General features: G+C 47.2%; 1 protein-coding gene across 2 annotated transcripts in view; it reads right to left on the reverse strand.

Moving 5' to 3' along the window:
• The window catches only part of SIFa (neuropeptide SIFamide), a 28,705-nt gene extending 15,268 nt beyond the window's left edge, over positions 1-13,437 (reverse strand). For both annotated transcript variants that reach the window (XM_075691274.1, XM_075691273.1), the window contains exons 1-3: positions 13,364-13,437; positions 8,105-8,262; positions 4,269-4,390 (exon numbers count right to left, since the gene is read on the reverse strand). In XM_075691274.1, coding sequence (XP_075547389.1) covers positions 4,293-4,390; positions 8,105-8,231 — 225 coding nt within the window. In that variant the 5' untranslated portion in view covers positions 8,232-8,262; positions 13,364-13,437 and the 3' untranslated portion in view covers positions 4,269-4,292. The remainder of the gene's footprint in view (positions 1-4,268; positions 4,391-8,104; positions 8,263-13,363) is intronic.
• Between the last annotated feature and the right edge of the window lie 1,028 nt (positions 13,438-14,465).

The following is a 14,465-nucleotide window of genomic DNA, read 5'->3' on the forward strand; positions in this document are numbered from 1 at the left end:
GCCCTCTGATGTGACGTCAATTGAACGCATGCAGGAAAAGGTGCAGTCAGGAAGGGTACTGTTAGCTAAGGCCGGTTCTTGAGTGAAAACGGAAGAGAAATAAGAATTCAGGACATCGGATCGATGATCAGTAGAGACAAGTGATCCATCAGGATATGACAAAGTTACATTGTGAGAAGCACTGCGGTTTGTGGGTAGAAGTTTCCAAAATTTCTGTGGGTTTTCACGAAGGATACTAAGAAACTCGATATGTAAAAATTTCCTTTTTGATTGCCTTAACAAATTATTGTATTGGCGGAGGCATTCGAAATACTTTTCCCATTTGGAATCGCAGTCCGAGTGTTTAGCTGCCCGAAAAAGGCGCTTCTTTTTGTTTACGAGCTTCCTAAGGGAGTTGGTGAACCATGGTTTATCGACATCGCCCCGAATGCGGACAAGTGGCACATATTTCTCAACAAGAGATAATATCTTCTGTTTATAAAGTAGCCAATTGCTCTCTACATTTCGCAAGGAAGCGGACTGCTCAAAACACACAAAAAAAGCATCTAATTCTTGATCTATTTTTGAGAAGTCTGCTTTGTTGTAATTGCGGATATATTTTGTTGAAGGTTGATTGGTTGGTACCTGGAAGGTCAGGTCAAATAACACCACCTTGTGATCACTTAGGCCATCAATATACGTTAATGATTGAACAGCATCGGGGTTTGAAACCAAAACTAAATCAAGAATATTGGCACCGCGAGTCGGCGTAGACACCATTTGTGTGAAGTTAAATGTTAGAACAAGATCAAGAAATTCTTTAGATAGCTGAGAAGATGCTGTCATTTTATCCCAGTTAATGTCAGGAAGGTTCAAATCACCGCAGAGGATGAAGTTACTTTTGGGAAATGTAACAAATAAATGCAAAAGCAAGTTGTGTAAGTCTTTCGTAAAAAATCTATCGCAGTCGGGCGCACGGTAGCACGCGATAATAATATTTGTGAAAAACGAAAAGACACTTTAACGAAAAGAATTTCTTGTTCGTTGTTGATTGGTATTGCGGAGGAAGACAGATCAGATTTAATCAGTAAGAGAACACCATACCCCCTGCGACCAACCCTTTCAATTCTGAAGGCGTTGAACACGTCATTGGACAAAAGTTCTTGCGTGTCTATATCAGTAGTAAGCCATGACTGTAAGTATTGCAATGTCGGCAGAACTCTCATCAATAACGGCTTCTATTAGGTCTTTTTTAGGAAGATAGCTTCGTACGTTTCCCAGAAGGAATGAAATACTCTCGTATACTGGGACTTTAGGCTGGTGTGAATGTGGCCATGTAGTGCGGCAGGATAACAGCGAGCGAGTTAGCGGTGAACGCTACGACTTTAGTTCTCTAACGGTATCAGTCAGACAGTCGTAAATGAACAATTTGTTGTTCATTGCTAGCCTGTCAAAACGAATTTTAAAGGAAGTGGACCGAGCCTCTTGCGCATGTGCAAAAAGTTTTTGGCGGGCTATTCTGACACGTGCCGAGTAATCGCGAACTGCAAAGGGTGTATCCTTCAGCTTTGATGTTGCAGAAAGAATTGAACTTTTATCCTTAAATCTTGCAAACTTTACAATTATCGGACGGTTCTTTCCAACCTGGTAACGTCCTAGTCTATGCGCCCTTTCAATATCACTGCTGTTAATCGTAATGGCTAGCTTATCAGCACAAAATGAGACAACATGCGACTCAGCTGGCGTCCAGCTCTCCCCATTCTCATCCGGAATACCAAAAATTAGCAGATTTGACCGGCGCTGACGGTTTTCTGAGCCGTCGCCCTTTCCGGCTAAGGCATGTACTTCAGCGGAAAAGCTGCGACAGACAACAGGGAAAGTGCATTACATATACCTTCAAAGCTGTCACTGTCAAATTCTCTTGTCAGATATTTCTCTGCACCCAAGGTAGTCGGAATTATTGCATAACATTTGACTTCACTTTTTCTCATCACACGTGTAGTTAGAGCTCGCTGTCGTACGCAATAAAAAAAAATTATATCCCTGAAGGTGGGAGAGTTAGCCACGAGTCAGAGCAACACCCTGAAGGGTGTAAAAATTCTTAGAGTGTGGATCCTCATTTTCTTTTATCCCTGCATCGACCCATGCATGTGCGCGCTTCGTGGTCGTTGCCATTCGTTCCTTTCCGTGTGCCTCAGGCCTCAAACAAACCGCCAATTATGCTGTACTCCGTTTCAGACATCAGGGGCAATGCTATGGAAGCTACGCAAGAAGTTCGGTGACGAAAATGTATCACTCCGCGCGTTCTGTCCTTACCTCGCTTCACGCCAAAGGATCGCGCGATTGTGCACGTGAAGCTTCCGCGACGGGTCGCCAATAAAAAAAATCACCGCCCCTTCCAGTCCGTCAAGATGGTCGAACAGCGACGCTAAGTTAGTTACAGCGAGTATTATACCATGTAAGTTAAACTTCGCAAGCAGTCTATATTGTAAATCTTTTGTTTCACCATTCTTTCACCTTCTGGCGCTGCCGATGTGTTTCCGGGTCTCGGGCGCGAACTTCGGGATCGGCCTCCTAGCGCTGCCATTTAAGCTCGGCATATATCTCTGGCGCGCAGCTCGGGGTCGGCCCTACGAAGACGAGACCGTTCACGACCCAACTCTCGCTGACGCGCGCGATAGATAGGCAGCTTCTTCCTCAGGAGTACACACTACTCATGGTCTTCCCATAGTTGTAGCTGGGATGGAATGTGAGGAGCCACTAATCCAAAGCTATGTATATTTAGCGCAAGGCCCACCACTGGAGATGCGGGCGCTGGAATTGTTTTGAATATTGACGTGGCTGCCGGCACTTCTTGCGCCAGCAAGAAATTTCAGCAGCCGCGTCGATTGTCACGTGCTCCTAGTATCGCGTTTCACTCGCTGGGCACTGTTAGTTGGCCGCAAACCACCAGCACACCATATGTTTCTTTCGCGGCAGGGTGGAATCAATCGTCGATAAATTCGATGCCGATCTGGATCGATCGCCGAAAATGCAGTGTGAAAACCGTCTAAGATTCGAGTATAGAAAGCATTCTCACAGGGGGAAAAGGGTCACTCCGACCCGTTTCCCCCTGTTGAGCTCTTCTTTTCCTTTCCCGCTAGGTCACGTGGCCTCTTTTAGCGAAGTCCTACAACGACGTCACTGGGTCCGCATAAACAGCTTCGCTGTAAAAACCCGAAAAGAAACGCAATGAAAAGCAAATTTATCTAAAACAACGCATTAAATAACCGTATGCTCCAGTTTGTTTCTAAGGACTAAACATTTTTTTAATTCAATACTGAGTCTATATGGAGTACAGTTTCGCACAATTGCTATCAAGAACATCGAACTATTTCTAAGTACAGACGCTGCCATTGCAAAAGCTCTCTCTAACCTCCACAGCGCTCCACCTGTTGTCTGAACCGGAGTATAGGGTTATGAAGCTGATAAGACTGCCTTCGCCGAAAACAACAAGAAAAAGAAAGCTTGTGTCTAATACATACACAACCTTAGGCAAAAATTAATATCGGTCTTTCCCGTATATGTTCCCGTAAATTAGTATTTACGGCCACATAACTATTCCAACTCCCACATCTACAGCACGAAACCGCACCTCCAATAACGCATATGCAAAATTGCGCAAGTGCGGCTCTCCCCACGTCTTGCGGGGAGAAGAATGGGTAACGAAACTAGGATATTCTATATGAACAACTCCACAAAGCTATAAGCGCAATACGAAGCTTCAGATACAATTTCGTTCTGTGTGCGCAGCATTCACAGCTCTCGCTGCGGCTCTCGAGTTAAACATGGTGTGGCTTCACCATCCACTTTGTATCGGAATGCTGAAAAAACAAGTCAACAAGTTACAACACCAAGAGAAGTAGAATAAATTTATTAAAAAGAGTTGGCGAAGTCGGATGCGTAAGAGGGAGGAGTAAAAGGGGCTAAATACTCCTATTATGGGTGCCTTGCATTCGAAGCACCACAATGCGAGAACAGCCTTCTTTTTGCTCTTTCTGTACAGATTAATCCTTCTTCACCGCGATGTACACCTTATTGCCGTGAAGCCGCATTGCACGGCGAAGTTCGCATGATGTTACCTCCCATGTGCTGCATAATTTCTTTCTTTCATTATTTAGTGCGCGTATTCTTTCAGAAAGCACTGAAATTGTTGATTTTCTAGCGTATTCGTTAAATTTAATAGCTCAAAAGACATTGTGGAAAGCAAAATGCCGAAGGTATAGCAAAAACGTTACTTCTGTACTCACCTGGATGTTGAGACAAAGATCGTCCTACTGGGTTCCGTCCTGAGGAAGCGGGAACCATTGCGTACAAGTGTCCCAGACTGCCTCACACATAGCGTACTTTATCTCCGCGTTGTTCAGGTCCCCTGGGTGGACGACACACACAAAAAAAAACACTCTCTTGACCACCACATACATTGTTAATGGGCTATATAACACAGCTACTTGTCGATACTTACTGTAAATGTTCGAGGTCATCCGGTTATTCTAACTAATGAAAAATAAGCGCTATGGTGATTGTTGTTTGTAATAATATTTTAGTTCTTGCTTAAGAAATGGCCACAGTGGCGGAAAAGCGTATCGGTGAGCCTGTAAGGGTGAACATATCTTCCGGCGTGACAGCCACGTAACCGCTTTGATATTCGCGCGTTTCCTGCACTGCGTTCGGCGATTATTCTGGGCGTTGTACAGAAGGGATCCGCTGTTACACCCATCACGTGGCGGGCTTCTTTTACGCCATCACACGAGAAGGAATTTGGTCGCATATTTCCGTGACGCACTACTAGCCTTTAAATAACTAAATGAGTCAAGGGTCACGCTCGTTTACATGGCAGGAAAAATTGAGGGGCCCTGAAAGAATCGGAAATTTGTCACCATTATCCTTACAGCAGGTCTCAGAATAAAATTGTGCACACTCGGGCTCTGCCTGCACAAGAAACCATCCGTAACTAAAGGTCGGCTTGGTGAAGCAAGTTTGCCATGCAGGAGTGTCCTACTCCCGACGCCATGTTTTAGGCCTGTCGTGTTTTAGTGCCACATTGCGAAGCATTTTCAATCTTCAGAATAAGCGAAGTGCTGTATGGGCTGGAACTAAAAAAGTCGAAAGCATATTTCGACGGACATAAGCCTAATGTGGTTGCTTATGAAATGATATTTCTTTGGCTCTCCTTTCAAGTGCGAAAACATACATGTGATGCGTCTGATCTAGAAAGTGGTGTCTTATAAACCATGGCTTGAATTATTTTTTAAGTGCAGAAGGTATATTGTAGGATCTCGAAATTTTTCTTAAAAACGCAACAGGCCCACCAACATGTGAATGTTTCGTCAAAACGGCTGCTGAGCAAAGGCCTCGCGCTTCCTAAGGACCATGATGATACCCTGCCACCATAATGTCTCGGTAGCACTGAATGTTTATCGTGTGATCACCATTATCTTATAGGTTGCGCTCTCGACAGAACTGTCAGCTTAGTGTGGGTACCTGCTCACGCGGGGAACTCTGGGAACGAAGGGGTCGACCGTTTAGCCCGAGGCCTAACTAACCGGGAGGCCGGCCCCTCGAACCCAGATGCGCTCGCGGAGGCCCCCAAATCCTATGCTGACATCACCAACTTCTACAAGGAGACGAGACGCGTGTACCCGCCTCCCCACCCCGACCTCGAACGAGCGCAATCCACCATGCTTCGCAGACTGCAGACGGATTCAATCCTCAGTCATTCTAGGCTTTATCTAACCACTGGAGGGGATTACGACCCCGTCTGTACTTAGTGCGAAAATGGAGTGTTCGCCACTCGGGCACACATTCTCTGGGGATGCGAGGGTAACCCTCCCCCACAATCATTACTGCCAGCTCCCTCCGAAGAGGGTTGGAACCAGCTGCTGACAAGAGCAGACAAGAAAACGCAACTCGCACTCGTCTCGTGCGCCCAAGACGTCGCCCCCACCTGGGAGCCACACTAGGCTTACCTGCCCTAACTTCCTACCCTACAGTGGCAAATAAAGTTGTTTCTCTCTCTCTCTCTCTTCTATGTCATTAAATGAGGCTTGCTTCAAGACGAAGGCTTTCATCACTCCTTCGTCATCCTTTTGTCCTCCGTCAGCTGATTTCATCCCGTACCTACCAGTTTCCTAATTTTATCACTTCGTGTAACCCTCTGCCGCTTTAGGCTGCGTTCCCTTTTTAGTTTGCGTATTCGTCTTCTTCTTTCTCATTTATTAGATATTAAATATGGATAGCGTTTGCCATGTTAAGGATGGCTACTGCCGAATCTTAGCCGAAAAATCCGAGGACACTTAAGCACTTTTTATGAGTTCTGAATGCGAAAGCATTAATGTCCAATTGAACGCCGCTGAGGCGTCCTTCTAGTTACGAACTCCTCACGGGCAAGCGAGCGCGTTGAGACGCTTGGCCAACGCAGGCTTAGCCCAGCAGGTAAGGCACTCGGTTTCTGAGCGTGGGGTCGTAGGTTCGAAACTCACCACCGCCAAAGTTTCTCCTTTCGAATTTATTCTGTCTTTCTATGCATTGATTTCCTTAAAGCAATTACCGAGGCGAAGTTAGAACGCAGGTGAAAGCTTGCGAGGGCAAGGAACGCGCCGATAACACAGGCTTGCGAGAGCAAGGGTGACGTGGGGTCGCGGCGATTCTCTCTCCCCTCACGCCACACCTGGCGCGCCAGCGTAGCAGCTGTACCCTTTCGCCCGCTCTGCTCCGTCGAGCCGCGCACGTGGCACGGAATCACAGCCAATGGGAATGTAGGTGCCCTTTCGCTGCTACAGATGTCAGCTTTCTTGCTCAATGAGCCATTTGACGTTTTCGCATCAAAATATAACAAAAACCAGTTCTGTTACTCCAGGAGTGGTATTTTCGAGTGATGCCTTTCAGGGGCACTTTCACTTTCACGAAACTTCACGAGACTAGCGTCGGACGCGTCGGCGTCTAGGTATGACGGCGTTCTTTACACGCTGTCTTACCACTGTTGGAACTGTTCCAGAACGATCCGGCCTGTAGACGCCGATCGCGGTTGAAGCTTGTCTCGCGAAAGGGAAGAGAGAGAGAGAGAAGAAAGGGGAAAGGCAGGGAGGTTAACCAGAGGGGAATATCCGGTTTGCTACACCACGCAGGGGAGAGAGGGGAGGGGAAGGTAAATTGATAACAAAGTAGAGATAAAGAAAAGGAAAGTAACTCTGAAAGTGATGGCACCAGAGAGAGAGAGAGATAAAACTTTGTTATGTCCTTGATGGGGCACCAGAATATCACCCCAGTTGACCACTGGATATCAGCTTCACACTTTGCAGGCTGCAATTTTCTAACCATAAACTGCACAATTATCACTGATTTTTTTTTGTTAGTTGACTGTTAGATGTGTAGGGGTGCCGTAACAGCAGTGAGTACCGACAATACTGCGGCCGCAGTAGAAAGTTCGTGCATGGAAATAATTTGGCTCTGTTTGCTTGAAATGGCATCTTACATGTCAATTGCGCGCGGTGAAATACACAGATTTACCTTGCTCTACGAAGACACCAGGGCAGCAGACCTCGCATACGCGGTAGTAATGCGAGAGCTTCGGTAACCGTAATCCAGGACTTCATTATGAAGCTCTATGTTGCCTCTGTGTAGCGTTCGCGCAACTTGTTTTGTTACTTGGGGCCTTTTGCATGCCTCACCTGTTAATATGGACATTGGTTTTGTCATGTGCATCTACACATCATTGACTGAAAACACATGCTACACGTCTTTCTCTGGTTACCCTGCTGTTCGCTCTATCAATCCTACAAACAACGAAAGATGCTTTAATACCGTGCCTTAAGAGGCTTCGCTAGTGTACATCCAGGTCTGAGTAAAGGCGATATGAAAGTAGAGTTAAATATGTGGATGTCCACATGAGCGCAAGAAGCCATGCTAGAGGTCAGTCGTAGACACTAATCAGCATCAGCCAACTTACGCAATTGTTTTTCCCCTGTCTTACAACTAGCCCTGAATTCCAGACAGGTATCAGTTCTACAGTCTTGTAAGAAGTAACCGCTCTGACATTCTGCTGCACGCCAGAGCGAACAACGGGAAGGAAAGTTGGGCAGCTGACCTCTGGACCGCTTTCCAAAGATGCTGCCGTTGAAAGGCGGCTTGCGGTAGGCGGCGCACGCCATGTTGGTCATCACTGCCAGCAACAAGAGCGTGCCCAGCACTAGGAAGGCTCTCCACGACTGCATGGTGGTTCACGTGGATGTGCTTTTGGTCTCACTGCACAAGAACGAAGACCACTGAAAACTATCCCATACACAAAGGTCACTGAATTCCCACTGCAGCCACCATGTGACATCTCTGAATGCGAATACTGAATTCAGTTAATTATTTCAGCATACACACCTAGTGGTCAAGTGCCTACACAACTGCGTTTTCTGTTATGTAATTTATATTACGTAAACATATGGGGCAAGCTCACTGTAGATATGAAACTACCCGGTCAAGTAAAAAGTTTGCTTGATCTATTCATCTCTCGAAAGAGCAATATATTCCAGACGCATTGTTAGTTGACGTCTGCCCCATCGTGCTCCCGTGGTACCTACTACAACATGTCTAAATGGGTAATCAGGTGGAGCGAATGGAGACGTTTGCTCCTTGCGTCTCCATTTCATTTCAGATTGCACAAAAAAAAAATCGAATGCCTAACCACATATAAAATATGTAGGAATGTGAACGCAAAGCGCTATGAACGGTTAAAGTGGTTCATAGCAAAGATTAGACCTTCCTTATACAAGCAATGAGAAAAAAAGTGGCAAACGCAAAGTCATACTAGTGCAAACTAAAAACGCAAAACAAAAGCGTTCGCAAACATCGAGCACTATATTGTACAACCAGCAGGCCCTAGGAACACAGAAAGGTGGTATTCGGATAGGAAGATTGCCCGATTTCCACTAAAAAGCTGTCTTACAATGTCCTCCGTCCTTTTTTTTTTATCTGCCGCCTGATAAGCGTTGGAAAAGCCTGGACTTGCGGGAAAGCAAATATGTCTTTTATCGAAGAGGAATCTCCTTTACAACCCGTTTCTGATTAATTTCGCCATCTTCTTTCTCTCTTTCTCTCTCTCTGAGCCCATCAGTAAAGGTACTGTCTCCTCTGTATCCGTCACTGGGGAGAGAGAGAGAACTAAACTTTTATTTTCTGAAACGGTAATCCAAGTCAGAACCCGGTTCACCCTAGGTGGGAGCATCCCTTATTCAAAGAACCATCTGGCTTGGGCTGCCTCCTTGGCCCGGGCGACGAAACTGCGTTGGTCGTCCAGGTCACCAAAGGAAAGCTTGGCCTCCCATGTTTCAGTTGTCGTATGGATCTGCAGTGAGTTGGGGCGCTCTTCTTGTGCTTCTATGGGGGGGCCTTCCTTGGAGTCGTCTTGTGGAGCTTGTGAGGTAGGGTCTGCGGATGTGTCACGCAGTGGGCAATCCTGGACCATGTGTCGCAGGGTGTCTAGGACGTCGCAATGGGGGGCATGTGTACGAGTACTGCGTAGGATATTGTCTGTGCATGATTATTCCGTGTACGTAGGTGTTTGCCTGTAGGCGGCGCAGGATGACTTCTTCGTCTTTGCTCAGATTCTTGTGTGGTGAAGCGTACGTTCTTCTGCTGGGTTGGTGGTGTTGCAGAAGCTCCGAGTACTTTGGGGTGATGTCATCAACGTTGGTGGCCGGCCTAGTGTGGGATGGCAGGAAAGCCCGGCTGGTATGCTCGCGGGCAGCGGCGTGTGCCACCTCATTTCCTGTCATGCCCTGATGGCCTGGAACGCAGTTGGTGTAGGTGTCGGGGAGCGGGTCGCGTGCGATGTCATTTCTAAGTATTTTGAGTGTGGTTTCTGATATGCGTCCTTTTTGATAGTTGCGAGGTGTTGCTTGGGAGTCTGTTAGGCTTACTGCTACTTCAGGGCAAGTTGCTATTGCCAGAGCGATTGCAGTTTCCTCTGCAGTCTCTGGGCTCTTGCTCGGATGGTGACAGCTGCAAGTTCCTTGCCTTGATCCGTGACACTTAGAGCAAAGGCGTGTCGCTTAATATACCGGGCAGCATCGGTGTACCTCGTATCAGGGTCTCTCCCGCATTTTTTGCTGAGTGCGCGGATTCTGCTTTGCCGACGCTTCTAATGGTAAGTTGGATGCACATTGCGCGGTATATACTTGCAACGCTGATACAATACCGGATTGCAGGTGGGATTCTTGCTTTCTGGTCTGTGTCTGCAATGTAGCGTTCACTGTAGTTGAGGTAGCGCAAAACTGCACGTCCGATGGGTGTGAGCTTGAGCCGCTCTATAGTTGGCTGATTTAATGAGCCTCAACAAGCTCTTCCCACGTATTGTGAACGCCGAGCTTGAGGAGGTTCTCCGTTGATGCCATGGGTGGGAGGGTCAAGGCTACTTTGACTGCCTTTCGAATGACAACATTGAGTTTCTTGATTCCAGATATGAAAGAATTCGACAGCGATTAGGAGTACCGAACACTGCGTGGCGCGTTAGGAAATGCTGTACTGGTGAAAAATCCGATAGCACGTATTATAAGCTTCAATTGTCTAACACTGTCGAAGAAAGTTAACAGTGGATAATGTGCTCGAACTGGCAAGGCAACGAGGCATGATGAAGACTGAAGCCATATCGGGGGATGAGCCTTACGCCAGGGATGACCTCCGGGGGCGTGTGCGCTATGTGTCACTGCTATCGCAAATTGCTAAGAGTGCGCCACAGATAATTTGGCATTATTGCCATCTCACAATGACAAGATTTCGGTATTAACGCTAGTAGATAGAAGGGTGACTTACCCAACGATAAGTTATTACTTTTACTGTGATATTTATTTTTTTAATAGCATCGTCGCCAAACATAAACGACATAAAGTTAGGTTAGCAAAATCTCCCTAGGCGGGCGCCGTGCCCATCCCTTCGAAGGAGCGAAAACGAGAGGAAACGGAGAATGGAAAGTGTAGACCACGATGGGCAACCCATTTCATTAAACCCAGGCACAATAACGGCACTAAATACGAGATTGGACTTCTGTGGCAAAAGTAATTCCACAAAAGCTTTCTGGACCTCCTGCTGATTTGTCCGATCTTAGGGGAAATTTTCAATGGCTCAACAACTGTGGAACACCAGGCTGCTGATATTTCCTTGCTGTGATATTTCCTCACTGACACATAGCGTCAGTGAGCGCTGTAAATTCAAGAATCGGCTCCAGCAATAAGTTCTGCCTTCACTGCCTTCTCAAAAAATTACAATGCAGGCATTTCAACGCTTCATTTGATTAGATTAGGTGGGAATCCATCCCACCAGAAACTTTTCTGATACGAGAAAGCACATCGTCCACAAAAACGCTAACCTGATGGACATCTGTATGTACTCTCTTGAAAAATTTTCTGAATGAAACCAAGGCCAGGCTTTTGCCTCTGGTGATCTCCGAGGCTTCTGGGACGCGTGCGGACGCGCGTTTACTCGATGTCCTCTCAAATCTCATTGAAAACTCGAGGGTCATTAAGAAGAACTAAGTTATGAGTCTCCTATTCCTTCGAGCAGGCTCCTCTTCTACCAACGCGGCTACCTTAAGAAGCCGTCTAGCGATCACCCCTTCCCTGTCAGACGTCCCACTGCCTCCGGACATCCAGATATTCTGAATAATTATGACGTTCGCCACTGTTTACGCAGGTACGAATTCAATTGGGGTAATAGAAGAATGCCTGTGAAATTGCAAGTTTGAGTTCTAGAATAGGAAACACTAATAAAAGTCGGAAGAACCTAGCCACCAGTTACTAAGTGGCGAGAACTATTTGAACACTTGGGTGTTCAGTTGAAATCGAAAAAAAAAGGTCACAGGACGAAAGACGATAGATCATCTGTGATCGTCTCTTCTTTTTCGTATTTGTGTAATTGTTTCGCTTACAGATCATGAAGACGACAGACTCGGCATCCGGTAAAATGCTTCCTTGCTAGCCACTTCCTCTTATATGGAAGCGACCGAAAAGAACGGCAGTCGTATCCGTTATATGTCACCCACGCATGCTGCAGAAGCGTGGGCTTCTAACATTAGCGTTAATGTAAGGAAGAGGTGGTCTATAGCTTAGTCGGAAAGGTGCTTTGTATGCGCGGCACCGAATAATCACTCAAAGCGGTCGCCGTAACCTTGCTGCGAGGAGTGCAAAGGCAAGCGCGCAAACATTGTCTGCAGGCCTAGATGCAAAAATGATTCGAGGCAGAGATCAAACGTAATAGGCAGACTGTGCACACACTCTCATGCATATTTCATCCATTCGCGTCAGTTGACTTCTAAGGTTAGAACTTTCGGATGTACATATTCTGAGTGTCCGTGAACTGATGGTGAGTAACACTGTGTCAGAGGGCTTTTACGCACCGGCATTCATATGACTCTCGACATGAGACATCTTTATAAAAAAATAGGAGCAGTTCATCTAAGCGTTGAGACCTTCCAATAGTTATACAGCAGATCTGAAAAAAGTGAAGTGGTACTTAATTATTCCGATTTTAATTAAGGACATTGGTCACATAAAGCCCGAAAGCGAAGCTACAGGAATCATTTTGGTTTGTCTATCTGACAGAAGTTGCTCTTTTGCACGACTTCTGTGCGAAATATAGCCTGTGGAATGGAGTTTACCGCTGTTGTGGTAGGTTTTTCTGACTTAACGAAGGAGCCAGAGCCTAAATTTACATGTTATAGCAAATCTAAATCAATAAACCGGCAAAAATTGGTAAATTAAGCGTGTTATTTGGGAAGCCACATCATTTCTAAACTTTGGTCACTTTTTTCCAATTGATGGCGGCAACGTTACGGTTTCTGAAATACGGTGTATCAGTTTCTCCCTACGAAACCATAGGTCTTTCATTATATAGGCACTATTTATATTCACCCCACCCCATTAGTGCGCCCCGTCGGCATTACGTTTTGATCCCTAATTCTAAACAGTGAATGCTGGATTCGCTAAGATTAAACTTACTGTATTCCTTTCTTTCTAGCAGCTGCACAATTGACACTATAAATTTGTTACCTCTTTCTCTTGAACGTTAGCTTCGAAAGGCGATAACCACACGCGGTCAGTTCATCACGAACAAGAGGCCATATAGCTGTAGGCCAGTTGACGCACTGAACCATGATGTGCACTTTCCTTGCTATCTTTCAAATTATTGGACGGCGCTAAACCCATTAGCTAAGGTATGCCGCATTAAATGGTGAAACGTGCGCAATGGTTATCAAATGGCCGTGAAAAAGGCAGAAGCATGGCGTGCACTGTCTCCCAAGCACGTGTCTACGGCGCGATAGTAACGCTCGAAATTCTCCAGGAGTGGCCCAGAACGCACTCACCTGACTTGGTGGGCCCTTCCGGGAACTCTGAGGCAGACCAAAGTGTCCGGACCCGTTGCGTCCCATGCCTCTTATAGGGTGCGCGTGGGTGTCATCGAGGGGGAGGAGTCGGTGCCTGGGGGCTGCACAGCCCGGAGGCCCGCGAATTAGGGAAGCCGGCCAGCGCGCCGGGCCACTCGGGACGGCCCGCGACAATATGCGATGCAGCGGCGGCGGATTGAGCGGCGGCGCAGCCGGCAGCAAACAGCGCGGCCTGGACTCAAGGAGGGCCGCCCGTTCATTAGGCGCGCGCTGCCCCAAGACCGCCCTTGGTCCGGCAATGAAGTGGCGCTCGACGCCTTTTCGTCGAACCCCCCGCCTCCACACAGACGCACATACGCTTCACCCCTGGGGGGCCTCCGTGGGAATTCGGAAACTGATTTGTCGGTCCGAGCACGCGCTCGCGCGTCAACAGGGAAAGTGTCTCGCCACGCGGCCGGCCGACTACAAATAAGGGCGCCGCCAATCCAATAGAGCTGCCAGCAGCCGGAATAAAGAAGGATCTTCATCGGATTAAGGCCCACAATTACGTGACACTTAGCCCACGCTACAGTGCGCGCCGCGCTAGTCGTTCGCTCGGCCGAGTTGCGCGGCGACGTTTCCTGACGCCGTGGACGTGACGTTGCCTTCCAAGCACTCTGCTCGCGTAGGATCAGCAAGCGGATGGCGCGTGCGGATGGCCCTTTTGTTACGACCCACGGCTATCCCCACGATGACCGCGTGTGAGAGCCGTCGAGCCGCCTTGCGTTACGTCAATAGGGCTTACTGGCTTCCTTTAACGAGTGGATATGTGCTGCAGTTCGGCTGCGGAAAGGATTTGCAAGAAGCAAGTTCGCGATTAAGGAACTACAAGGTAAGCGGCCCAGACTTGACACAGTTTAGGAAGTATTTGCAGTGCCAGTTGCAAACAAATTGCGCATTCAAGAGAAGACTTCCCGTATGTCTCAATACTGCTCAGCTATAACCTATCGGGAGCACAGGAGATCGTGAAAAGAGAAAGATTTCTCAGTTTTCCCTGTGTCCGTTACAACGTGGCTGACCGTATCAGACTGACAGAAGCAGA

Source organism: Dermacentor variabilis, chromosome 5 (genome assembly GCF_050947875.1).
Source record: "Dermacentor variabilis isolate Ectoservices chromosome 5, ASM5094787v1, whole genome shotgun sequence".
In the NCBI taxonomy this organism is placed as follows: Eukaryota; Metazoa; Arthropoda; class Arachnida; order Ixodida; family Ixodidae; genus Dermacentor; species Dermacentor variabilis.